Source organism: Arvicanthis niloticus, chromosome X (genome assembly GCF_011762505.2).
Source record: "Arvicanthis niloticus isolate mArvNil1 chromosome X, mArvNil1.pat.X, whole genome shotgun sequence".
In the NCBI taxonomy this organism is placed as follows: Eukaryota; Metazoa; Chordata; class Mammalia; order Rodentia; family Muridae; genus Arvicanthis; species Arvicanthis niloticus.
Genome location: NC_047679.1, coordinates 84755595 through 84782812, shown reverse-complemented (window position 1 = coordinate 84782812; position 27218 = coordinate 84755595). Strand labels below are relative to the sequence as shown.

The 27218-nt window shown below is 35.5% G+C and overlaps 1 protein-coding gene across 1 annotated transcript in view; it reads right to left on the bottom strand.

The window, feature by feature from the left end:
* The window catches only part of Il1rapl2 (interleukin 1 receptor accessory protein like 2), a 1120259-nt gene that overhangs the window by 490482 nt on the left and 602559 nt on the right, over positions 1 to 27218 (bottom strand). The window contains exons 4-5 of the mRNA XM_034486219.2: positions 25054 to 25240; positions 5507 to 5660 (exon numbers count right to left, since the gene is read on the bottom strand). Coding sequence (XP_034342110.1) covers positions 5507 to 5660; positions 25054 to 25240 — 341 coding nt within the window. The remainder of the gene's footprint in view (positions 1 to 5506; positions 5661 to 25053; positions 25241 to 27218) is intronic.

The window sequence follows — 27218 nt, the reverse complement described above, 5'->3', positions numbered from 1 at the left end:
TTCTGCTGCTGTGTTCTTTAACACATTCACCCTCACCTCTCATCTGTGATCCTGCATAGCTGCCTGTGAAATCAGCCCACAAGAATGAATATGCTCATAGTCTCTGGTTTTAGAGAGAAACAAGCCAGCCTTTCTGCTGACAGGATAGTTAACCATGCTCATTTATCTGCCTGCAGGGCATAGCAACATGACATAAACATTTTCTTAGGACAGAAACTGGTGATCCCTTTGACCCTTACTGTCAGCATCAGGGTTAATAGATATTCTCATGTCATAGGTTAGAACACAGTGAAGGAAATATGGAGAGAACAGAGATACGCTGAGTGATGAAGAAGAAAGAGAAAAACACTCTTTTACCTGACACCCAAAGACATCCTTTACATAATTCTAAGCAAGATTTTCCCCCTAGTATCTCAAGGTCAGCAATAGGATTGGCCTTGTTTCTAGAGGGAACAACTGGCCATCTGCAGGCAAGGAATTGTGACGTGACAGTCTGAGAAGAGCTTGCACAGGCCCTGAAGAGTTGCTGGAATTCCCCACCATTAGTCATACCTGCAAGTCACAGGATTGAAATATTTATTAAACTGTAAATAAACTGGTTGACAAAGAAAACAGTTTTGGCTCTTATCACTCACAAACTGCTAAACTCACTGAGGTCCTAGAGTAGTGGCAACAAAAAATGATCTGAGGAGATGGCCTAGAAGGGAGATAGAACATCAGAACTCTTTAAACCATGTATGTCAGTGTGACACTATCCAAGGTGTGCTTTCAGGGGGCTGCGGGAAAAAGGCTAGTGTGACTCAGAAAGGGAGGGGGAGGTTTAAGAGGAATGGCAATGAGGTTGGTGCAAGCCAGTTTGGATCCTAACATGTCTGTACCTGTAACTGGGCAAAAGCGCCATCCACTATGAAATTCAGTCAGTTATGTGAAAGTTCTTTAATGCAGCCAAGAACTACTGACAGCTGAGGTCTTTCCTAATTAAGTCATAGAAAATATACAAACGAGATCCATTTCTGTGTGATAATCAGGACACATGCATTCAGATCATGTCAACTGGTTGCTCAGAGAGAACATGAAGGAGAGAAATGGCAATGGGTTGTCTTTTTTGGTGCTTCCTATCACACTGCTTCAGGGCAAAGCCAAGGTAGGTATTTTATCCTGGAGCTATGAGTTCATCTGTAATACCCAAGACCAACATGCTTCATTGTCTGGAATGCTCTTCTATGTAAGGTAATCAATTTTTCAATATTCTTTCTGCAGTATTACATCCATTAAGTGTGCCCCTTCACTCTCCAGTTGGATCGACCAGTCTATTAGATGCTGTGACTGGGATAGTTACTGAATATTTTTCTCAGCTTGTCTATTGCACTCTCTTCAACACTCTCTAGGATTTAAAGCATTCTCCCTTTCACTATTAGAAGTGGAAATAAATTCTGAGCCAGCCACATAGCGGCTTGTTTAAAAGTCCTACTGAGCATACCAGATACAATGGAATACTCTTTAACCTTTGCATTCTAGAGGAAAAGCTTGGTGAATCCCCGTGAGCTTAAAACCAGCATGATCTAAATAGCAAATTTCATGTCAGCTAGAGCTACATAAATGAAATCTGTTCTAAAACAAAATGAAACAAAACGAAGTCCTACTGGACAAAATTGCTTAAGACAAGAAAATAGATGAACAATTGCTAAATTCAATTTAGCCAACCAACATAGTTTGTGTGCTTCATAGAGTCCATTTCAATTTAGGAATTTCCACACAAAAATAGACTTCTACCATTTCTTTACAAAAAATTCACAGACCCTAGTAATAGTGGACCCTACTCTCATTTGACAGCACAGAGGAACAGCAGTATGTTGCAATTCACTGTTCCTATTGGCTGGGATCCTTGGTCTACCTCATTCATATATTGGACTTCTTTGGATGCTATAGAAGCTTTTGAGAATTCACAGGAGGGTTGCTTACTGTTTGAATTCAACCATCCAAATACTTCTCCTTTTATTTATTATTTCCATCTTCAGCAGAGAACAGGTTGCTAGGGTTTGTTTCCTAAATGGCAAATGCTCATTTCTACAAGGCTGCATCAAAGCATTTGTTTATGAATGATTCACCAGGAGAATAAGGCAATTCATGTTGAATTATCCTTTTGTTCCTTTCTAACAACGTCTCAGTCTCTCTTCAACCTTCTTAAGGCAGACCTATGCTCACCCCAGGGACCCTATTCCATTATCTTGCTCATCTCTCATTCCTTTCTTGCTTCTTCCATTATCACCTGATCTGTGTCTTCACCTTCTAAGACCCAAATCTCCCATCTTATCTGATTACTTCAACTAGTCTTCTGCACAAATGCCATGTGAGAATAAAGGGGGAAATCCTACAAAATTACAAACAGCCACATAAAATATGCTGTGGGAAATAAAACTATTAGCTATGGGCATGTTGAGCAAATGATCTAAATGTGCACTTGTATATGTTTTCTGTTCTATCACTTATTCATATGCAGCTTCAAAGGAAATAAAAAGAAATTTATAATAATGTTCTGAAAGTATGTTTTGATTTATATAATAAATGTGTTGCAGGGACTTGCATTTTAGACAAATCCCATTTTGATGCAATAAGAAAGCTATTTGGGGAAATATTATTGAAAATGTTTCATATAGAAAATCATTTCGTTATCAAAGGTTAACATTTTAACTCATCATTTTTTTAATATCTGGACCTTTTAAAACTTGATCTACTTAAATTATCCAGTACTTAACATTTGTTTTATTGAAGACATGTTTTTTAGGTTCATAAATTTTCAAATAACAGTGGAGAGACAGCCTTTTAAAATTGATGATCTTATAAAACATGTACACTTGCAACATACCATCTTACCTTAATCTCCATGATTTTATAATTAACAAATACTATTATTTCCATATTAAAATTTCTGCCTGTGTCTTTATGCTACTAGATTCAAAACAATTATGAGTAGACTTTGTTTTATGTGATGCCAGCCTTAGATTTTGAATGATGAGAAGAAAATCACTGTAATAGCTTTCATAATGCTGACTGTACAAAGCATATAATACTACAAAAAAGAATCAGCTTTCATATGGCAACTTAAACTTCTATACTTAGAAGCCATTTTCAAAACTAACATGTAAATTCTTTAAGAAAATATATATCTTTCTATCTTTTTATATGACCGATTATCACTAAGTGACTTTGAAATAATAGTGAAAGAATTTCTGAATGATTTTTTTCGGCTCTGGGTCATTTTTTGGTCTGTCAAACATAGTTAGTAAATACTTAGTGAATAAATAACTGATTTCATTGATTGAAGTTGCTTTGTCCACATATTCTCTTGTCATGTTTCCCTTGGTTATCAACCACCGGAGTTGTCATCTTCACTCTTAGTAGTTGAAGGGGAATGATTTGAAACCTGTGAGAATGTGTTTATAGTATGTATGTCAACTGTAACATAGAAAATCAAATCTACAATTGGACCTTTGTAATTAACCAACATCCTCTCTTCTAGCATTCTCTTTCAAAGCATTCTTGATCCTTAAGACGTATAGAATAGGAGTGCCTCAACAAAAAGACAAATTGTCAATGATATACTAAATTAGAATCTTATAGATGGGTCTGGGAATCTGAATTTAAAGACTCTCATATTTACCCTTTCCATTTCTTTCCACATGACTCTGATACACATTAACTTTTGAGACCCTCTGAATGGAAATCAGTGAATTATTAAACCCATACTTTATTTATATAAAAATGTAGCACATGTAAATTAAAGTGATATAAATGCATAAAATAAGTAACACTAGCTGTGTTTTTTCCAGGATCTGGAATAAAACTAAAGAAAAAAAATGTTCTCACCAAAATCCATTAGATGAAACTGCAAAGGAGACTTAATGCCTGCTTTATTATAGTTCAGCTTAAAACCAAGCCAACTACTATAATGTCATAAACTCTAATAAAGGATTGCCAAACACAAGGGCTTAGCATGAATCTGATAAGAATCTGTAGTTATGGTCAAAGTGACCATGTCTTGTTCATGGTCAGGTCACTTATTAATGATAAGTCTATGATTGAATCTTCGGCCATGAATGTGTCATGGAGCTTTAGTTCACAGTGAAGAACCCAGAAAGTAATCAAAAGCAGATCTTTGCTACTTAGGATTAGTCCTACATGGTAGTTACTTTGAAAATTCATACAGAGAAAGAACATGAAATTCTAATCCAAAGAACTATTTAAACTTTCACAGGAGGTGCCTTGCAAATTGAAACTAAGACATAAAATGGTTATTTATCAAGATGGAATGTGAACTAGTGAATTTCGACTTGGAGATTGAAAATTTACCTGAATATATGAGTGATACATCTAAATTCAGAAATTCTCAAGACATCCTATTTTAATACTAACTTTAAAAGATCAGGCAAAGATAAACAAAAGTATTATTTTTTTAAAAAAATTACTTAAAATTAGCAAGTATATGTCATCATTAATCAACTAAATGATGTCAACTTTAGGTAATTAGAAAGGCAAGGCTTACTTACACTATTCCTAAGACTATTAATGCAACTTCTAAATGCCAACTCCTCATTGTTACAAAATCAAAAAGTTATTAAATATCAAGATAATGCCACAGAAAGGTTCATACTTGACATCATGTAATGGATTATAAGAAAATATTATATAAAATTACTGACAGGTTATTTGTGTAAAGTATTTTATATAACATAAATTAATTTTGCATTATACCTGAGTCTCATCTCTAAGCTGTTTCATTATTTATATGTGAATTTTCAAACATTTTTAAAAACTTAACTATGAGTCACTTCTGGTCCAAAAATTTTAGGTAAGAACTACCCAACTGATTTACAGGTAAATTAACCAAGATTTGCACATGAACAAAGAAAAGTGAGTACCATATCTCTTGTGAAAAATATTATCATACATTTAGATTCCATCCTATGTGGTTGAAATCAACTACTAAAATATCTATCAGGTAAGATTACTCTGAGACATTCTCTTAAATTCCTTTGGACTCCTACTCATTTGTTCTTTCTGTCACTTGGAGTTCCTCTATCTAAGAACCCTAACATAAAGAATTTTGTGTAAATGAAGTTCAATGGATTTCATTCCAAAATCCCTAATCTAAAAGCAGTTTTTGCTTACATGGAAATTTCACATGAGTTAGGTCAACATCTCGGAATTCTTCCAGCATCTTTTCAGAGTCCTACATTCACAATCAGCAGCGGATTGAAGAATTAAGAACATTTCATAACAGCAGAGAACACATAGGCAGCCAGTGAGCCTTGACCTCTAATCACACATGTTCCACATATATCTTTTGTTCACTGGAACTTACTAATAATGATATTGCCAACAGCTTGATTTGTTGCCAATTCTAAATGTACGGGAAGTTGTCTCTTTGAAAAAAAATACTCTTTCCCATCAAATGAAATTCTACTTAAAATTTCATTTGTTATACTGTGATAGAATGAGCTCCTACCTGTGACTTTCAATTCTGTTGTTCGTCTTACAAGTTTTCCTTCGTATTTAAGTTCACATGTATAATTTCCTCCATCTTCTTCTTGAACTTCTTGGATGAGAAGAGCATTTCCCTTCTGTATTATTATGCTTCTCCACATTTTTGGCTTGCATTCCTGCAGGGAAAATAGTCATAAGTGAAAAATAAATATTCGCACGCCTAAGACATAGAATTGGCAAGGTAAAATTGCATGGTTGTATTCTTCCACATGCTCTTCCAAATGTGTAACTAAGAAGTATAAACAACGTCCAGGCACTATCATACATGCATATTATTCCATCCAGTTCAAATATCATTAGTTACAACATCAGGAGTCACTTTAAAACTCCTAAAGCAATAGGACTTCAGAGGTACTAAGCAAAAACAGAAAAGCATGCAAGCTCACAGAATGCAAGACTCACATATAGAGTAGTGTTAAGTGTTGCTAAATATTATTTTAATGTCCTGTTCTTCCTAATTAAGGGTCTTTCCTAAGAGTCTGAAGGGACAATAGTTCATTTGGCCATGTAACATTTTTGATGGGATTCTGAATCAGCACCAAACATTTAGAGCAGGCTTTTACATAACATTGAAGTTTGTAAGTGTTTTATTGGATAGCATCTGTTGTAAAAAAAAAAAAAAAAAAAAACCAAATAAACAACAAACCCCCCTCAAAAACCACAAAATATTGATATCTCAGAAGCTCCTTACTTGTGGTCAAAAGGGATAGGATGGAATCTAGAAAATTAGCGCTGAGAATTTTCTTAGAAACAGAAAATGAAGATGCACTTTGGTATAGTAACAGCATAAAGAAATCAACTACTTGCTTTATGAATATATTGCTACACGAAAAAAGAAGAAATTTTTATTTTTGGAGCAAATTATCCTTTCCTATTGATGTGTAAGTCTTGATGCTACTTTGAACTTCCCAAGAAAGGAATGCACAATATGTTTCCATTGAGTGACATGTATTTAGCCACCAAGTATAGAAGAATACTCAGGCAACTAGCTTTGATTTGGGAATTTTCTCAAACTACTTTTATATATTGCTCTAGGTCACTCTCCTTTCAACTGGAAGGTTTTAATCAAATTGTTAGCCACTGTACAAACATTAATGGAAGCCTAGCAGGCAGCTATAAAGAGGTACTGAACAATTAAGACAAAATTATATTTATCATCTTTCTTCTGAGTGTGTCAGTTGAGGCATTTATAAAATTGATTACAAAGTGGATTATGTGGACAATAGCTGAAAGTATTTTTTCCATTTATCCACCATAGTGTATGTAACATCTGCATCTACTCTTCCTTACCCCCACATTCCATACAAATATCTCAAGCACTCACAAAATGTTGGCATCTGTGTTGACTCTCAGTCCCCAGCTGTGAGTGCCTGTAAATGTTTATAAATTATTTGTGAGACTGAGTACCCATTTATTAGTTTTTCACTATAACTTTTTTCTGTTAGCAGTAGATTTGGCAACAAAGCACAAAAATTGGCACTTAAGTTCATAGGTATAATGTTCAAGAGATATGTTCACTACAACTGCCCCAACACATTTTCAGAGAGTAAATAAATGTAATACAATGGAGGACATCTAGATATAAGGCTGCTTTACTCCCTGGGGTCTTTCTGAAGAACAGTTAAGAGTCTGTCTGAAATTATATTACATAGCATGTCTGGCAAGGTTTATCACCTATATGAGATTTGCTTCTGAGCTAAAGCTTGGGATATAAGGTTTCTGGGAAAATGAAGAAAAGTCTAAACAGAGAGGAAAAAAATCAGCCCAGCTGCCACTAACGTCATACAACAATAATCCACAATTATTTTCGCATTGCTTCCAACACTGATAGCCTCAGATTTCTAAAGAATCATTCTGAAGGTCATTAAACAAAAATATGGTCCCTCTGGGCATTTTGAGAGGAAAGAAAATGAAAGCTGAGCTGCTGTGCTCTCACGTAGAGGTGGTGGGGGCAGGCAAAAGCCCACACACTTATTTTATTCAAAGATAAATGGCCTCATTTTCTAATGTCATTGTGGGGAAAATTTATATTTGATTAGTTACAAGTACTTTTATATTCACTGATCACACATACCTCCTACCTCAATGCGGGAAGTAAAACCTAAAATATGTAGAGGACTTAGAAAATAGGTCCTGATAAACCGACTAGAATTTTGCACATCCTCTGAGATAAATCTAGAGAGTCTTGTGTACTTTCTAACTTGCCATTTAGGCATATAAATGATTCCTTGTAGCTAGTGGAAGTCGGTGTGTCTGTAATATTGCAGCTTGTGAAAATGTCTTCACACCATCTCTGTTCCTCCTCAGGCCATATGGTAAAGATGCAAAACAAAATGATGTTTGGGTGACCGTATCTCTAGGCTGAAATTCAGGGCTTACCCAACTTCTTTAAGTCTCAGTTCTACACTCTCTATTATGAGGATAACATTAAATACCATTTGATTTGCTATTGCCCAAAGGCAGAATTTTTATCCACCACAGTCTTAGGCAACAGTACCATAGATACAGAGAATGTTTCCATTTCTAAACCTTCTGATCCTGGATCATATCTCTCTAGAATCTCTTGTTCTGTTTAATAAGCAATGGAACTAAAGGACTGATCAGATAAAAATAAATCCTCACTAATTGGTTAACTCTCTTCCAGCACTATAATACTTCAGCTGCCTGAATATGCACAGCTCCTTACAGGGTACTCTAACACTAGTCTTAGCAGGTTGGTGGAGGAAGTGTATTTTGATTGGAGGGGCCCTTAGCAAGTTATCTCTACCATCTTTACCACATGAATAAATGACTCTGGTCTGCTGTCATCTCTCTACCATTCAGAAAGTTATTTAGTTAGTTTGCTTGGGTCTATATATGTATATAGTATTGCAGATGTTTCTAGGCTTTTATTCCACTTATTTGAAATATTTCTTTTCTAAGCTGCCATCTGCTAAGCTTAATGTGTCTCTACATCATTTTTGTCCCTTTCTTGCCTAGGAACATATGCCACACTTCACTGTCTCATCCGTGTTTCCTTGTGAAAGACCGTTGAGTAAACAAAGTTTTAAGTGCACAGATCAAGTCTCAGAATAGTTGTTCTTCTAAGAATAGTAAGGAAAACCACCAAGGAATCAAATAATTAAAAGTTATGAATATTTACATTGTCTATTTTTCCTACTAGATATTGGTTTCAATACTTTTGAAATAAATTGCATCAATTTGAAGATATGTAAAAGTTGTCTCCCTCTAGTTCTTTAGCATCCAGCTCCATTTTGTTCTTGCACCATCAACATAATTCCAGTCTATAAGCTTCAGTTTCTTACACTTTTGCCCTCCTTTAGACACAGATATCACATTCAAGCAGTTGCAGGATTGGGAGATTTGAATGCACAAAAGAGACATTTGTTTACATAGTCTCTTGATATTAACCTGTGGGATGACTCATTTGGATTTTGGAGTTTTTGTCTTGAACCAGTCACCACTCTACTCATAACCCACTTATGAGAAATCATTCTCATACGCATGGAAGAGTTTTAATCCATTTGTTATGGTGGGCATGGTTAATTTACTGCCATTCAGAACAAACAAGTCATTTCTCACAGCCAGAAGTTCAGGATGGGTGATTTAAATATTTCACCTGATTCTGAGGATTAATCACAAAGCAGCTGTGTGGACAAAGGCACATCAGTAATTTCTGATCCTCAAATCACTTATATCGGAATATGTAAAGCCCTCCCTACCCTACCCCCAGGATGAGTCTCTCCTTTCACCTGACTTTGTACTATCCCTTGAGGCATCGACACATCTGGTTAATGGTCTTCAGGGAACCCACATTTTCTGCTATATAAGGATAGAACAGATGGCTTGAACCACAAGTACAAATTGAGAATGAACCTTATAAGCCATACCTCTATCCTACCTCAAAAATCTAAAATACCTCACTCCAATGAGTCTTTTCCCTCTAATGTTCTAAATATCCCATCATTCCTTCATTCTTTAATGATGATATTAATAGCCCAGAGTCATGAAGAATTTAAGTTCTAGATTTGAACACTTAAATAAAAATATCAGTTTTATGTTCTGAGCAGTTGCTGCACCTATTTGTTTAAAAGGGAGGGTAACAATATTTATTGAGATAATAAAGACTGAATGAGGTAATGCATGCCAATGCCCTGTATTATAACATATCATATGCTAAGACTACGTGATAAATACAATTATTCTATTCCTGTTAACTTAGTAGTCTTCTATTTCAGATAAAATATGCATCAATTATTGAATACCAATGTGATTAATTTTTTCTATAGGACTCTAAAAATAACATTTTAAGTAGTTATATTTCTAGAGCTAGGGCCATCTTTTTCAGTCTCATGAAAGAGGGTTTAGCTTAGCCATCACTATCATTATTATAAAAAGAATGCAGCTACACCAACTGAAGCTCAACAGTTCTCAGATTCCTTAGATAGTTGATGTTATGGAGAAAACTTCTACCTGAAGCATGGAACAGCAGAGAATCATAGCTATTAGTGAACAGTAACTGGAGTGAGTAACTGAACATTAAAGTTCCCCCTAGCATCTGAATTATACTAAGAAAAATAGTCCCTCTAACACTTCTGGCCTTCCTTCCTTGATAGTGAAAGATAAGTGTAAAAGTCATAGGCCTACATGATAGTATCTGCCAAGATTCACTAAAATGCTAAGACCAATCACACAACCATATAATACTTCTCCTATTTCATACTATAATTGGCAAAGTGATAAGGCTCCTGTATAATAATTCACAATTATGGAGCCAATTATGAGGTAAGGCCTATTGACCTGAGTTCAATCCTAAGGACCGTATGGTAGAAACAGAATCAACTTCTGCCAGCCATCCTCAAATCTCCATATATGTGCTATGGCAAATGTGTGCACACCCCCACACACACCCCACCCCCACACACAAATAAATAAATACATTTTAAAAAAAATTTAAGGATAATGCAGAATTACAGCCAAAGTAATGATCTGACTTGGGTCTTATTTTGAAGAAACTTATTGAAAATAAAATAAAAAATCCAAGACCAAAGGTATATCAAGAACAAACATACCAGACTTTTAGCTTCTAATACGTACTGAGCAATAGAGACTGTTAGCCAGAAATAATGTAAAATTTTTACCTAAATTCTTATTAGACACTTTTAGACTTGCTTTTATAAGGTAGTATTGTATTATTAACCAAAAATTACAAGACATACACATAATACAAAAAATGCCCTGGAAAATATCATTAGATTTATATGTCAGATTACTATTTTTTACAAGCCTGGGTATAAAATAAGTATGATTTAAATGACCAAGCTATTTAAAATATACTCATGATTCTAGTGGGAAAACCAGCACCATTTAAGAACAAAGGGGTAATGTGGACAGTTTGGGAAAGAATAAAAAATGAGCACTGACTGCTCTTCCAGAGGTCCTGAGTTCAATTCCCAGAAAGCACATGGTAGCTCACAACCATCTGTAATGGGATCCAAAGCCCTGTTCTGAAGACACCTACAGTGTACTCAAATGCATAAAATAAATAAATCAATCTAAAAATACCTGTTAGAAATCAAAGCAGTGGAACAGTAATAAAGAAAGCCTGTGTTACTAAACCAGCACAATCCCTAACTACACTCAAATACTTGTCTTATACACACTAATAAGTGTAGTTCTCATCTCTCATCCAGAAACCTTTTTACAATTGACACAGTATTATAATATGTAATGAAATGCAGAGATGTGAAGTCCAGTCTAAACTGACACATCTATAACAAAACTCTTGCACTTAAGTAAAGCTCAGGAATCATTGAAGAAAAGGGGGCAGAAAGACTAACAGCCAGAGGAATAGGAAAATTTCCATAAGATTGCTTCTCCTAAAATGTCAATGGAAATACACTTATGAGGTCTCATCAACATGACCTGAACAAGCATTGTACTTATAGACATGCTAAAGTGGACAGGTAAAGATCATGAAGCCTCATGCACATGCGCAAGCACACACACACACAAAACCACCACCACCAACAACAACAAAAAACTAATACAGAAAACTAAGGAATATTGAGAGTAGGAGAAATCATCTCCCCCTAGGAAGAACACACTAATTTTAATATCCAATGTTCATCTTTGAGACTATATATACAAGTAATACTATACATGGTGTATTTATGTAGAATATATATATATATATACACAAACAAATATATATGTGTGTATATCTGTGATTAAAGAAAAAATACACAATGTATTTGAAAGGTAGCAAAGGAATTATATTGGAGGGTTCAAATGATATAAAAGATAAAGGAAAACGATGTGATTATATTATAATCTTAAATTTTAAGTGTTATTTTAGAAAAAAAATTAGAAAATCAAAGCCAAATATAGTTCCATTTACAGTCACACACAAAAAGGACAACACTCAGTTGGTGATAGTCAAACAGTTCATTCCTTACAATACAAGTATCTTTGAAAGTAATAAATGCAAAATTAGTAAGATAAGGATCGAAGAATATTAATGCTATAAAATACATAAATTTACTGCGTTTTAACAGTTATTTAATATTATCATTCATTTTAGCTAGCCATTTTATTAGCAAAAAAAATGGTCATTTGGGTTGTTATATAATAAAGTCTAAAGAACAATTTTAGGCTTTAAAAAAATAGTCTCAAGTAAACCAAAACAAAATGTCTCATTAACATGAATGATGATATTTATAGATAATCACTGTTAAGCTATTATGTTTGGATATAAAATTAAGACTTTATTATCCATTTGAATTTTTTGATTTTGCAGAATTCCATACATATATATTATATTTATACCATTTTACCGTCTGCATCCTCTCTCCAACTCCTATTACCTCCACATTACTTGTAAAATTCATTGTCTCTTAGTGTGTGTATGCGTACATATACGTATACATACACATTCACATACACAGACATATATGTAAAACTTGGTAAGTCTATTTTTTGCTGCTCATATGTGTACACATTTAAAACTGTTTGGAATTGGATAACCTTTCAGGGGGCTTGTCTCTGGTGAAGACTGATTCTCCCTCTCATCATCTGGGGATGAAGCCTTGTGAGATTTTCCCCATTCGTGTTGGAATCGTGATGTTGTTCTAACAGTAAAGTTTAGTTACCAGCTCTCTCTCCTCCAAAAAAAAGCTGCCTTTTGCAACAGAGATCATTACAGAAAACCACTACAGGTTAAGATGTAAAGTTCAACTGACCATGGGGTGCCCAACCCCATGTGGTACATAACGCAACTTCTAAACAGAAAGTTCAGGAAACCGGAAGAAATGGCAGAAAGATGGTAGGAGTCAGAGTAACATGATGACTGCCAGGAGACAGTGTCTTCAATATATGACAGGGAAACTGTACCTATGAAATCTCAACAATATGCTACCTAAGAAGAACTTGAAAAATGAAAAAAATAAGTTTTCTTTCTTTTGAGACAAGGGTTATCTACACAGCTCTAGTTCTAGTCCTGGAACTAACTATGCAAAGCAAGCTAGCTATAAATGGACAGACATCCCTCTGCTTCTGCTTCCTGGTTAATGGGATCTTGTTCTAATCCTGCTATTTTAGTTGATACAGTTTTCCATATTTGCTAATAGCTGACACAACAAATCTCCTTTTATGAATGATTTTTCCAATAAATTCTTGAGACTTTGGGTACATGTATACAGACATCTGTGTGAACTTAGAAAGTCTATAAATGTGTTTTTCAGTTTCAAAGTTCTTAATTTTGTCACTTTAAACTGTCACGGTTTTCCATGCAGAGATAAACTTTAAATCTCTGTTAACTTAGATCATATTTTATATTCTTCCATAAATTCAATTTACTTATATCTTTGTCACTGTTGTAAATGAAGTATTTTTATTTTTCTCTATTATACATTTAACTTGTAATTGCAAAAGAAAATATAATGAAATGCTTCTGTGATCTAGTTCAGTTTCTATTTTTGTTTTGTGGTAGTTGCCTCCCTTGGGATATCTAAGTATCAAATAATCAAAATTTAGGATATTTTATCTCTCTAGTTTTGAAATTCATATAGCACATTTCATCTAAATTTATTATTATATGAGTTATGAAGTTAAAAATTATATTAAATGATTGTACCAATAGAGAGCATTACTAGTGAGAATGTCAGGGCAAAACAATAATACTCATGTTTACTAAAGTTAATATTGAAAACTACGATTACTAAAAATAAAACATTGTTAAAATCCACAAGTAGAAGAATGTTAAATTTTAAAAGTACCCTCCATCCTATGAACCATTAAAAAGTAAATTAGATCTGGGACTGTGTATATAGCTCAGTGTACAGCATGTGTTTATTAAGTGTGTGGTCCTGAGTTCAATCATCATCACCAGAAAGAAAATAACTAGGCTGAAAAATTTGACTGTAGAAAAATATTCCTGTTTACCTGTAATGCGGACTGCTGAAGACTAGTATACACAGCAGGATAGCGTTTTTATAAAAATAGGAAGAAAGGAAATGTATTTGTATAGGTACACAAATACTATGGCTTATAGAGAGAATATGTATGTTGTAACTTCAAGTAAAGTTTATGCATATTGAGAGAAGAAGAAAAAGAAAGTGAAGGCAGGGGGCAGAAAAACAGAATGCAATATGCAAGTGATTTATGTTGCTGATGTGGTTAAATACAGGGGAAGGCATGCTACAAATGTCTTTATAGACCTGCACATTACTTGGTTTCCCAAAATGATCTGTTTTTAAGTACACACATGCAGAGAGAGAGAGAGAGAGAGAGAGAGAGAGAGAGAGAGAGAGAGAGAGAGAGAGATTGATTAAATATAAATACTCCTTAACAAAAATACTTAGAAGTGTTTTACATTTTAGATTATCTTAGATTCTGAAATGTTAGCGTATATCTAACAGGCAGTCTTTAATACAGACACCAAAGATAAGTATAAAATTCACTTATGAATAGTGTAAAGACAACTTTATGCAGCACTTAGTAACTTCATATATAAAGCAAAGATTGTGTTTATTTTATTTATTTTTTGCTTGTGGCAACATTGTTCAAAATGCTTCAGATTTTCGAGCAGTTCAAAAATGCTGACATCTTAAATTACTGATGAGCAACACAAACACATAGGTATGTGCACCACTGCTATTTGAGCTTTGGTGTAACATTTAAAAAATATGTTAAAATAGATCTTATCATATTTAAGCAAGTCATTCAATCTTTTGTCCTCAGTTTCTTCATATATAAGAAGTTGAATTGGAAAAGCTGCAAGGTCTTTATAATATAATTCCTGGTATTTGGTTTCACTTTCATGTTGAACCACAACAGATATTTTCGATTCTTGTTCATTTAAGTCTCTTTGGACATTCATAATCCCTGCAGAATCTTACAGAAGCATTTAGGCTTTGTTTCTGGAGCAATGATTATGAGAGAAACTTCTGGTTGCATTAGTGACATGAGTGTGCCATGTGTGTAGAACAGCTAGCTATTCAGTGGAGTGGACATTATGGTGATGTGATAATACTTACTATTGGTTCTGAGTTCAAGATTTGAGCCTAGGTGCCCACGTCTTAGTTTAGTGATCCTCTATAAGTTGTATCACATTCGTTTTCTATATAAAATCAGATAATAACCACCAATAAATAGCTTCATATCATTTATGTAAACTGATGGAGTTCAACTATAGGACATAAGATAACATCTCTTGAGTCCTCAGATTGACAGGGCAACCATAATTGAGATACTCTGCTTTCATTGGGTTAAAATATATATGCCATGTTTTATGAGAAAGTAAATGAGAGTTTACATGCCACTTTGGGGTGCCTTGTGTGAGTTAATGTTGTATAAACAGTTGATATTCTCATTTTCAGCCCTAAATAAGTGAAAAGAAACCTAGAACAGCTAACATGCTTGGGTCATGTTATCATCTCACTTCTGTCTACCATATTATCAGTTTCTTAATGTACAGTCATGTATAAAGGCTGAGCTATCTATAATGTATTGAGAAGCTATTAAGCCTTTGTTCTAAGTTTCTCTTTTGGTGAAAAATGTGCATGTATATTACCCTTGACTAAATACAACAATGCTATTAGTCATGAGTAGAAGCTATTCTTACATGTTTTAATTAAAACATATCCTCCTTAGAGCATTGAGGAAGTTTATTTATATATTACCTCCAGGAGATTGGTGCCATGCATTTACTTTGGTCACTATTCAGTTCCTAGTATGGTGTCTCACCCAGGTAGTTACCCAGAAATTCAGTATTAAACCAATCAATGATCCATTGAATGGATAAATAAATATAAAAACGTTTATTCTCAGTCAGTATCAATTATAACTAATGAGAAACATCCATAATTAGATAGGTCTAGTGAAATTTTAAAAAAAGGAAAAGTCAAACTGCTATCTTTTTCTTCATTAACATTGGGCTACCAATTGAGGCAACTGGTCAATCTAGAAGAATATTGCATGTCAAAGTACATGTTTGCATTTTCACTGTTAGTATTCTTGAAAAGCTAGATGACACTTTCCTTTAGAAATTGGGTAAATGAAGTGTAAAGTTGTTGATAAAATAAAGGGATGAGGATGAGGGGGGCAAAACATGGTAATGGAATGGCATAGCAAAGATACATATTCTATATATGTATGAATATTATATAATGGAAACAATCATGTAAAATTAATACATTCTGATGAAAAGAAATGTAAAAAAAAGATGAAGGAAAAATAAAGACTTGATGCTCTTATGAAAACTGTTATCAGAGAATAAGAATGTATTTAATGTTGTTCTTAATTTAGAAAAGAAAATATTCTTCCTCTCATTTCTAAAATGTTAATAAAAGTCATGCAGTGTTCTATCCCAGTGTCAGAATTTCTAAAAGTGAAACTCTTCTCCTGAGCTCCTTCTGATGACCAATGAAATTCAGGGGAAGCCAGTTAGGCCAATGACTTTTGTTTTGTGTTTTTTTATTTATATTTTTATTAAATATTTTATTTATTTACATTTTAAATATTATCCCCTTTCCTGGTTTCCCCTCAAAAGACTCCCTATTCTATTCCCCCTCCCCTTGCTTCTATAAGGGTGCTCCCTCACTAACCACTCCTTCCTCACCACCCTAGCATTTCCCTATGCTGAGGCATCAAACCCTCACAGGACCAAGGGCCTCTAATCTCACTGATACTAGATAAGGCCATCTTCTGCTACATATGAGCCATAGGTTTCTTTGGTTAGTGGTTTAATCCCTGGGAGCTCTGGACGGTCTGGTTGGTTGATACTGTTGTTCTTCCTATGGGGTGCAAAACCCTTCAGCTCCTTCAGCCCTTCCCCTAACTCCTCCATTGGGGACCCTGTGCTCAGTCTAATGGTTGGCTGTGAGCATCCACATCTGTATTTGTCAGGCTCTGGCAGAGGCTCACAGGAGACAGCTATATCAGGCTCCTGTCAGCATGTACTTCTTGACATCCACGATATGTCTGGGTTTGGAAACTATATATGGGATGGATCCCCAGGTGAGGCAGTCTCTGGATGGCCTTTCCTTCAGTCTCTGCTCCACTCTTTGTTCCTGTATTTCCTTTAGACAGGAGCAATTTTGGGTTAAAATTTTGGAGATGAATAAATGACCCCATCACTAACTGGAGGCTGTGCCTAACCTCTCCATATAATCTCTACAAGTTCTCTCTCTCTCCTTTGTTGGGTCCTGGGAGCTTCTTGCTTTCCTGGCATCTGGGAAATTTGTTGGCTACTGAAGTTTCCCATCTCCCAATGCTATACACCAATGTTCAATTTTCTGACCCTCTGCACTTTTTCCCAGTCTCTGCCCACACCTGATCCTGCCCCCCATTTTCTCTTCTCCCCTTCCTCTCTTCCTCCAAGTCTCTCCCACCCTCTACCTCTCATGATTTTTTTGTTTCCTCTTCTAAGTAGGACTGAAGCATCTACACTTTGGTCTTCCTTCTTCTTAAGCTTCATATGGTCTGAGTTGTATATTGGGTATCCCTACCTTTTCTCCCAATAGCCACTTATCAGTGAGTATATACCATGTGTGTTCTTTTCTGACTGGGTTACCTCACTCAGGATGATATTTTCTATTTCCATCTATTTGTCTAAGAATTTTATGAACTCATTGTTTTTAATAGTGGAGTAGTACTCCATTGTGGAAATGAACCACATATTCTGTACTCATTTCTCTGTGCAGGAAAATCTGGATTGTTTCCAACTATTGGTTATTTTAAATAAGGCTGCTATGAACATAGTGGAGCATGTGTCCTTGTTATATATTGGAACATCTTCTGGGTATATGCCCAGGAGTGGTATAGTTGAGTCTTCAGATAGTACTATGTCCAATTTTCTGAGGACCCACCACTCTGGTGGTTTCCAGAGTGGTTGTACCAGCTTGCAGTCCCACCAACAATGGAGGAGTGTTCTTCTTTCTCCACATCCTCTCCAGCATCTGCTGTCACCTGAGTTTTTGATCTTAGCCATTTTGACTGATATGAGATGGAATCTAAGGGTCGTTTTGATTTGCATTCCCCTGATGACTAAGGATGTTGGACATTTCTTAGGTGCTTCTTGGCCATTTGAGATTCCTCAGTTGAGAATTCTATGTTTATCTCTGAACTCCATTTTTAAATATGGTTATTTGTTTCTCTGGATTGTAACTTCTTGAGTTCTTCATATATATATTGGATATTAGCCTTCCATAGGATGTAGGATTGGTAATGATCTTTTCCAAATCTGTTGGTTGCCATTTTGTCCTATTGACAATGTCCTTTGCCTTACAGAAGCTTTGTAATTTTATGAGATTCCATTTTTCTACAGTTGATCTTAGAACCTGGGCCATTGGTTTTCTGTTCAGGAAATTTTTCCCTGTGCCATGTATTCAAGGCTGTTTCCCACTTTTTCTTCTAATAGATTCAGTTTATCTAGTTTCATGTGGAGGTCTTTGATCCACTTGAACTTGAGCTTTGTACAAGGAGATAAGAATGAGTCAATGTAGCCGGGTGGTGGTGGTGGCGCACGCCTTTAATCCCAGCCAGCACTTGGGAGGCAGAGGCAGGCGGATTTCTGAGTTCGAGGCCAGCCTGGTCTACAAAGTGAGTTCCAGGACAGCCAGGACTACACAGAGAAACACTGTCTCAAAAACCAAACAACAACAACAAAAAAACAAAACAACAAAAAAAAGAATGGGTCAATGTGCTTTCTTCTACATACAGATTTCTACTTAAGCCAGCACCATATTTTGAAAATGCTGTCTTTTTTCTTCTGGATGGTTTTAGTTTCTTTGTTAAAGATCAAGTGACCATAAATTTGTGGGTTCATTTTTGTGCCTTCAATTCTTTTATTTATTTATTTATTTTATTGGGTATTATATTTACATTTCAGATTTTATCCCCTTACCCCACTTCCTCCAACCACCCAGAAACCTCCTATCCCATCCCCTCTCCTTATGCTTCTATGAGGCTGTGCCCCCACCTACCCCCCCACCTCCACTACCCCCTCCCCACTCTCACATTCCCCACCCCCCACTCTGTGTTCATTTTTCATGGGACCAAGAATCTTCTCTCCCACCTATGCCCAACAAGGCCATCCTCCCCTACATATACTGCTGGAGTCATGGGTCCTTCCCTATGTGCTCCCAGGCTGGTGATTTAGACCCTGGGGGGCTCTGGTTGGTTGGTATTGTTGCTTTCCTCATGGGGTCATAAACCCTTTCTGCTCTTTCAGTCTTCTCTTTAACTTCTCCATTGGGAAACCCCTGATCATATCAGTGGTTAGCTGTGAGCATTGTCCTCTGAATGTGTCAGTCTCTGGTAGATCTCTAAGGAGACAGCTATATCATGTTCTTGACAGCATGCACTTCCAGCCATCCACATCAGTGTCTAGCTTAGGTACATGGGATGGATACCCAGGTGGAATGGTCTCCAGATGGCCCCTCCTTCAGATTCTGTCCCATGTTTTGTTTCCATATTTGTTCCCTTGAGTATTTTTGTTACTTGTTCTAAGTAGAACCGAGGCGTCCCCTCTTGGTCTTCCTTCTTCATGAGCTTCATGTGGTCTGTGAGTTGAGTCTTGGCTATTCCAAGCTTTTGGGCTAACATCCACTTATCAGTGAATAAATACCATGTGTGTTCTTTTGTGATTGGGTTACCTCACTCAGGATGATAAAATCTAGTTCCATCCATTTACCTAAAAATTTCTTGAATTCATTATTTTTAATAACTGAGTAATACTCCATTGTGTAAATGTACCACATTTTTTGTATCCATTCCTCTGTTGAAGGACGTCTTGGTTCTTTCCAGATTCTGGCTATTATAAATAAGGCTGCTATGAACATAGGACATTGTCAATAAGACAAAATGGCAACCAACAGATTGGGAAAAGATCTTAACCAATCCTATGTCCTAAAGAGGGCTAATATCCAAGATATACAAAGAACTCAAGAAAATTATACTCCAGACAACCAAATAAGCCTATTAAAAAATGGGGTAAAGAGCTAAACAAAGAATTCTCAACAGAGGAAAGTCGAATGGCCTAAAAGCACCTTAAGAAATGCTCAACATCCTTAGTCATCAGGGAAATGGAAATCAAAACAACCCTGAGATACCACCTCACACTAGTCAGAATGGCTAAGATCAAAAACTCAGGTGATAGTAGATGCTGGTGAGGATGTGGAGAAAGAGGAACACTCCTCCATTGTTGGTGGGATTGCAAGCTGGTACAACCACTCTGGAAATCAGTCTGGCGGTTCCTCAGAAAACTAGACATAGCATTACCTGAGGATCCAGCTATACCACTCCTGGGCATATACCCAGAAGATGTGTCTTCAGTTCTATTCCATTGATGTACATGATCTTCCTGCCTGTCTTTGTACCAATACCATTTGGTTTTTGTTTTTGTTTTCACTATTGCTCTGTAATAGACCTTGATGTCAGGAATGGTGATTCCCCCAGACGTTCTTATTGTTGAGAATAGTTTTTGCTATCCTAGGCTTTTGTTGTTCCAAATGAATTTGAGGATTGCTCTATCTCTGTGAACAAATGAGTTGAAATTTTGATTGCGATTGCATTTTATCTGTAGATTGCTTTTAGTAAAATGGCCACTTTTACTGTATTAATTCAGTCAATGCATGAGCATGGGAGATCTGTCCATCTTCTGTGGTCTTCTTCAATTTCTTTATTCAGAGACTTAAAGTTCTTGTTGTACAGATCTTTCAACTTGCTGGGTTGTAGTTACACCAAGATATTTTATAGTTTTTGTGACTATTGTGAAGGGTGTCATTTCCATAATTTCTTTCTCTGATTATTTATTCTTTGAATAGAGAAAAGCTACTGCTTTGAGTTAATTTTATATCCATCCACTTTGCTGAAGTTGATAATCAGCTGTAGGTGTTCTCTGGTGACATTTTTAGGGTCACATAAGTGTACTATCATATCATCTGCAAATAGTGATATTTTGATTTCCTCCTTTCCAATTTGTATCCCTTTGAGGTCCTTTTTGTTGTCTAATTACTCTGGCTAGGACTTTGGGTACTATATTGAATAGATTAATAAAGAGTGGGTAGCCTTGTCTAGTCCCTGATTTTAGTGGGATTGCTTCAAATTTCTCTCCATTTAGTTTGATATTGGCTACTAGTTTGCAGTATATTGCTTTTCCTATGTTTAGGTATGGTAGGCCACTTACTTTTATCCCTTGCATTATATACACAGACAAAATTGCCTTTCTCATCTATCTTTATGAATACATTCTCAGTGCTACCCAGCTAAGCCTCGTTTCTATGATACAGGTAGAAAGAGGATGATAGCTTTTAGAGATCACCCCCGACATATTTCACACAATCTTGGAAACTCACAAAAGAGTGTAAGAGTAACAGTATTAAAGAGACAATTAAAGAAATAGAGATGAACAGAATGGAAACCAGATTATAAAGACTGCATATTTAACAAGATAGCTACAAAAGGGGCTGGGGAAATATGTTTTTACTGCAAAACACTAGAAATAAGACATAAGATATTTCAAAATTAGGTTTTGTCCCAGAATGAACTCTGTACAAATATATCCTCCACTTTAAATAGTAGTTCTGTAGCCAGAAAAAAAAAAAAAGTCCCTTCCTGTGTTGTCAGGTAGGAAATGCAGACTTCACAAAGGATACAGAATGGGGTATCCAAATATTAGCTTCAAGAAGGAAATATTTTTCCAGGACCTCAAAACATCTTTAGGGGTTTTTGCTTGAATCTTCTTATGAGAATCAATGATCAACAACATATTTGGATGCCTCAGAGGTTCTTTAATGTCATATCCAAAATGAAATGCACACACTATTATGTAGTTTTTCTGAGTCTCTACTCTCTTCTTCAACAAAATGGTGATAAAATATTTACATAGTAGTTATAAGGATGGAGTCAATCCACAGAACAATTATTTAGTGTAACAAAGGCAAAAGGCAAATTTTACTGAAAGAAAAACTACAAAACAAAAACCAAACAAACAAACAACAAGCAGGATATCGAGGAATATTGACATGTACAACTAATGAATAAAGACAAAGTGTTATACAGATAGAGTATAATGGTAACTTAGAAAAGTTATAGCATCCTGGAAATTCTGTCATTTGTGACAATGTGGCAAGTTCTAAAGATTACTGTATTAACTGAAGTCAGGTGCAGAGAGACATGTACCAAATGACCTCACTCACATGCAGAATGCAAAAAGTATCTCTTAGAAATTGACATCACAACTCACAGTGTAGGGGAGAAGGAAAGGGGGAGATTCTGGTTAACTGCATGAGTTTACATTTATATGGGATCAATAGTTTGTGATATAGTATTATTTTACAATAAGTTGACTATAATTAACAAGGTATTGAATTTTTTTAAGAGGGCTGACATTTTATTAAAGATGTTGGTTCTAACAGCTTTTCTTTTTTCCCCCTCTTTTATTGGATATAATATTTACATTTCAAATTTTATCCCCTTACCCCATTCCCCCCACCACTCAGGAACCCCTTATTCCATCCCCCTCCTTCTGCTTCTATAAGGGTGTGCAGCCACCTACCCCCCACTCGCACCTCCCCACCCTCAGATTCCCCCCCCCCACTCAATGTTCAGCTTTCATAGGACCAAAGATCTCCTCTCCCACCTATGCCCAACAAGGCCATCCTCCCCTACATATACAGATGGAGTCATGGGTCCCTCCATATGTGCTCCTAGGCTCATGGTTTATACCCTGGGGAGCTCTAGAGGTATTGAATTTTTTAAAAAATAACTGAAAGAAAGGATTTTGAATGTTCTCACCACAAACAAATGATACTTGCCTGAAGAGATAGATTCTTTTAATCTAATATAAATTTTGTAATATAAATATTACAAAATGTACACATGCATTAAAACATCACGTTACCCAACTCTTACATAAAATTGTATGCTTTTCTATCAATTAAGATAAATTTCAAGTTAATAAACTAGACTTTAGACATTATTATTCAGGCAGAGCTTAGAAATCCTTTTGTTCTGGATTTATTGGCTCATTTGTAGAAGGGAGTGAGGGGTAGCATTTCCCCAGGAGTAAGTGGCTAGGGGTGTTGAAAGACATAAGTAAAGGGGCAGAAGGAAGTTAGTAGAAGATAAGATGATGAGATAGAATGAATTACTGCATGAAGAGCTTGCTGACCTTGAATTTACCTCCAGCTTCTATCTCTGGGTTAGGTCAACTCCCCTTTCCTTCCTATAAAATTGAAGTAAACTCTTTTTTTTTACTTCTTTTTGGGGGAAGGGCATGGCTGGTTTTCATGAACCCTTCATCTTATAGAAAGATGCACGATCAAAAGTGAGTTATTGTAGAAAAGCATAGTAATTAAGAAAATGCTTTTTCAGGCTGGAGAGATGGCTTAGTGCTTAAGAGTACTGACTGCTCTTCCAGAGGTCCTGAGGTCAATTCCCAGCAACCACATGGTGGTGCTCAACCATCTGTAATGGGATCTGATGTCTTTTCTGGTGTGTCTGAACACAACTACAGTGCATGCATATATATACAATAAATAAATTTAATATGTTGCATCTCTCTGCATTTTTTCTCTTTATTAAATAAGAATAAAAATACTATACAAAATTTTATTGACATTTAGATAGGATAATGTAGATACCAAGCTTGTTGTAGGGAATGGAATATAATAATTACTTAATACATGTGACACATTTTGATGATAGTATGAAAAGTCCCATTAAATTTCAATAGTCTGCTTGAGGGAATAAATATTACTTGTAATAATATTATCTTTGCTAAGAAAAAAAGAAAGAGTGGAAGTGATAATTGAGCACATTCTCTTGGTATCTGTTAGTAAGTTGATCTCAGTGTAAAAACAAACATGGTTCTAAATGGAAATTTTTCTACCAGCTTTTTATGTTCAGGTACAGGAATCTTTGGGATGTGCAGGGCCACAGAATCCTACAGAAACAGCCAAATTCAACTCTTATAAAATTGGGTCCAATAATGCACACATCACCTGAAAAACATGTACTTGGTCACCTATGGCTATCATATATAAAGCTGTAAAAAGTGGCAAGTGCTATGATCTAGAAAATAATTTACAAGTATAAGGCCCCAGGATTGTAGAAAGAATAATATATCTAAAGTTTGTGTGATTATTCTCTACTTTTCTACCAGGCCTGTCCTTGTGTGGTATAGTCTAAGTCTAGTGCACATGAAGGCCTAATTCTACCTGTTTGCTTTTGTCCTGTGTTCTAATGGGAGGAGGAGACAACTGGCTTCAGAAATGTAGGCAGGTGTTAAGATAGGCTATGTTACTTATTATATCCTCTCTTTTCTTGTTTATTACCTTCATATATGTACTTCTAAAGCTATTACTCTTGAAAGATCACTTTCTTTCTTTCTGGGTTCCACTGACTGCTCCTTAGAAGTAAGAGTTAGCAGCTTCCTCTCATGTTTCTCTCAATACTGTCTCTGCCTCCCTCAGTAAATATATTCTTCATTCAATGCCTTTCCATTAGACCTCTGAATGTAGCTTATGTCAAGCTAACCATAACCCTAACTGTGTTTCTAACTGTGTTTATATGAACAACAAAAAGTCTATTTGTCACTTCTGCCTCTACTGTAGTAGCTCATATTGTACATCATGGTAGCAGTGGTTATCTTTCATAGGTGGTACTATTGATAATAATGACCCTTTCTTCCTCATGGAACATAATATTTCTATATGTCCATCAACTAATTTGTTTTGTGTTTTTTTTTAAAGTCTTTATCCTTCTTATTTGCTGGAGGGGAAATTTTATTTACTTTTTAGCAGGTGGGCAAAGTGAATCAGCTTCTGACATCTGCTAATGGAAATGCAAGAAAGTCAGTGATACCTCTAAGGCAATTGTTTATATAATTCTGTTGATTCTTCCCAGCAAACTGCTTAATATCAAAAATTGGCAATATCATCTCAATTCCCAAAGCTGCTATTTAATAATATTTTAAAAAATTAATTTAACTTCATGCTGAGTTACCTTGTACCATACAACATCAGGTTCCTGATCAGACTTCTTAAAGTCGTCCATGTCGGGGCAGGAGATCTCCTTTCTTTTAGTAACTTCAGATTTCTCTAAGTAGCGGATCCTGCTATTGTAACACAGGCCTGATTCATTCTCTGCAACAGTCAAGGACATTGACACCTTCATGCAGTATGTGGAGTTTCTGTAGGAACAAAGAAATAAGAAAATGGCTTTATTGGCTGTTTACAACTTTTATACTCTATATATTTCAAGATTACTGATTTTTCCATTTAGGGCATTGTCTAGAAATAAGAAATGACATCAAACCAACACATAGCAACTTTTGTCTTCAACCAACAAAATAGTGTGGAGCAAAAATGGTGATGGGAACCTTCCTGATTATGAGATAGTTACAGAGTTCCAAGGCAATCTATGTAGCAATCTATGAAAGTATAACACAGTAAGACTTCACTCCTAGCAATAAATACTGCTTCCTGAAACTTTGAGGAGGAAAGTTGCCAGACCCTTGTGAGAACTATGGTCATAGACATTTCTGTTCTTCATCTGTCTTTTGATAGTTCTCCTAGTGATTGTGGAACTTAACATTGGTTTCTACCCAAACAGTTCCTTCCCTAAGATGTATGTATGCATATATGTATACAGGATACCTGTTAATATATATATATATATATATATATATATATATATCTCCTTTCTTTTACTTACCTTTTTATAATCATATTTAAGATTGTAGTGAATGTGCTTGTATCCTCAGATTTACACTTTTCCAAGTGTAAAATCATTTTACACTTCTTTTCCAAGGGTAAAATCATTAAGTTAACAAAACTATATATTTCTAGTTGAGTTTGAGATAATCATTACTCATCACAATAATAATTGTTTTTCATCACCCAAGAATAAGGCTCAGTTCAATCAGTGGTGACCAAAGTTGTCTGAAGTAACAAAACAGACTCCTATATTTGGAAATCTCAGAAGGAAGGGAGCCCCCTTGCTTACTGCAATGGTTGATGATAATTGTCAATTTGACAGTATCTCTAGTCATCTAGGAGAATTATTCTGAGCACGATTCATTATAGGACCTAATTTCATGATGCTAACCACATTTAGGGTAAGTCTTCCTACCACAAGAAACCCATTCTAAAACCATATATGTGTGTTTAAAATGCTTCTTGAAATAGGCTAGTGGTTGAAAGTTCCACCCCTAGACAAAGATAAATAATCAACTAATGATCGCTAAGAGAGAGGTAGCTTCTCTTTAGGGATGAAGCCCTAATAGGTTATGCACTACAAAATGGATCAATCCTAAAGCTATATACACTCAAACAACAAAAAGAAATACAGCAAGTTTTATTTATATATTTGCTCATATATATAGGTATTGTGATAATAATCAAAGAAAAAGACTACCAATTTGAGAGGCTGAAAAAATTTCAAAAGTAAGGTTGCAAAAAGTTATGCCTACATTTAATGAATTTGAATAGTTTTAAACAAATAAGTATCCTATCTTTGTTTATTTGTGTACATGATTTTTCTCTACCCAGGCAAGAGGCGTCAACTACACAAAGGGAAACTGCAATGCATGACAAAAGAGATTCGGAACATCTTGACAAAATTGAGAAGACCAACTGTAAATCTCAGTAGTAGTATTTAATCTTTCTTTATGGAGGATATTTCAGGACCACATCGAAACTAACATTAACTTACTGTTAAATATGGGAAGTATCAATGGTAACTGTACAAATCAAAGTAGTTGTAAAGTCCTATATTGGACAGAGTTAGCATGCCAACTACACATTTTAAAAGGACCCCAAATGGTTGGTGCCATTCATAGTTTAATGGTCATTCATTGAAATTTTATAACATTTCAAACATACAAAACCCAGAAAGGCAGATGGCTATACACATTCTGTTTACAAACAAACATAATCAGTGAAGATAACTACAAACAAAGCACTCATAAACTGGGACTCGGAAAGTGTTATCAGAGAATAGTACTAAAGTAGACCAAGTCCTGATGTTCAGATACAGCAACAATATGTTCTGTATTACACTGCTTTTTATTGTTTTTAATGTGGGTTTCCAGAATCCAAACAACTGCAATTTAAAAAGAAAAAAAAAATGGTTGGAGCTGAAGAGATGACTCAGGCAAGTGCACTTGT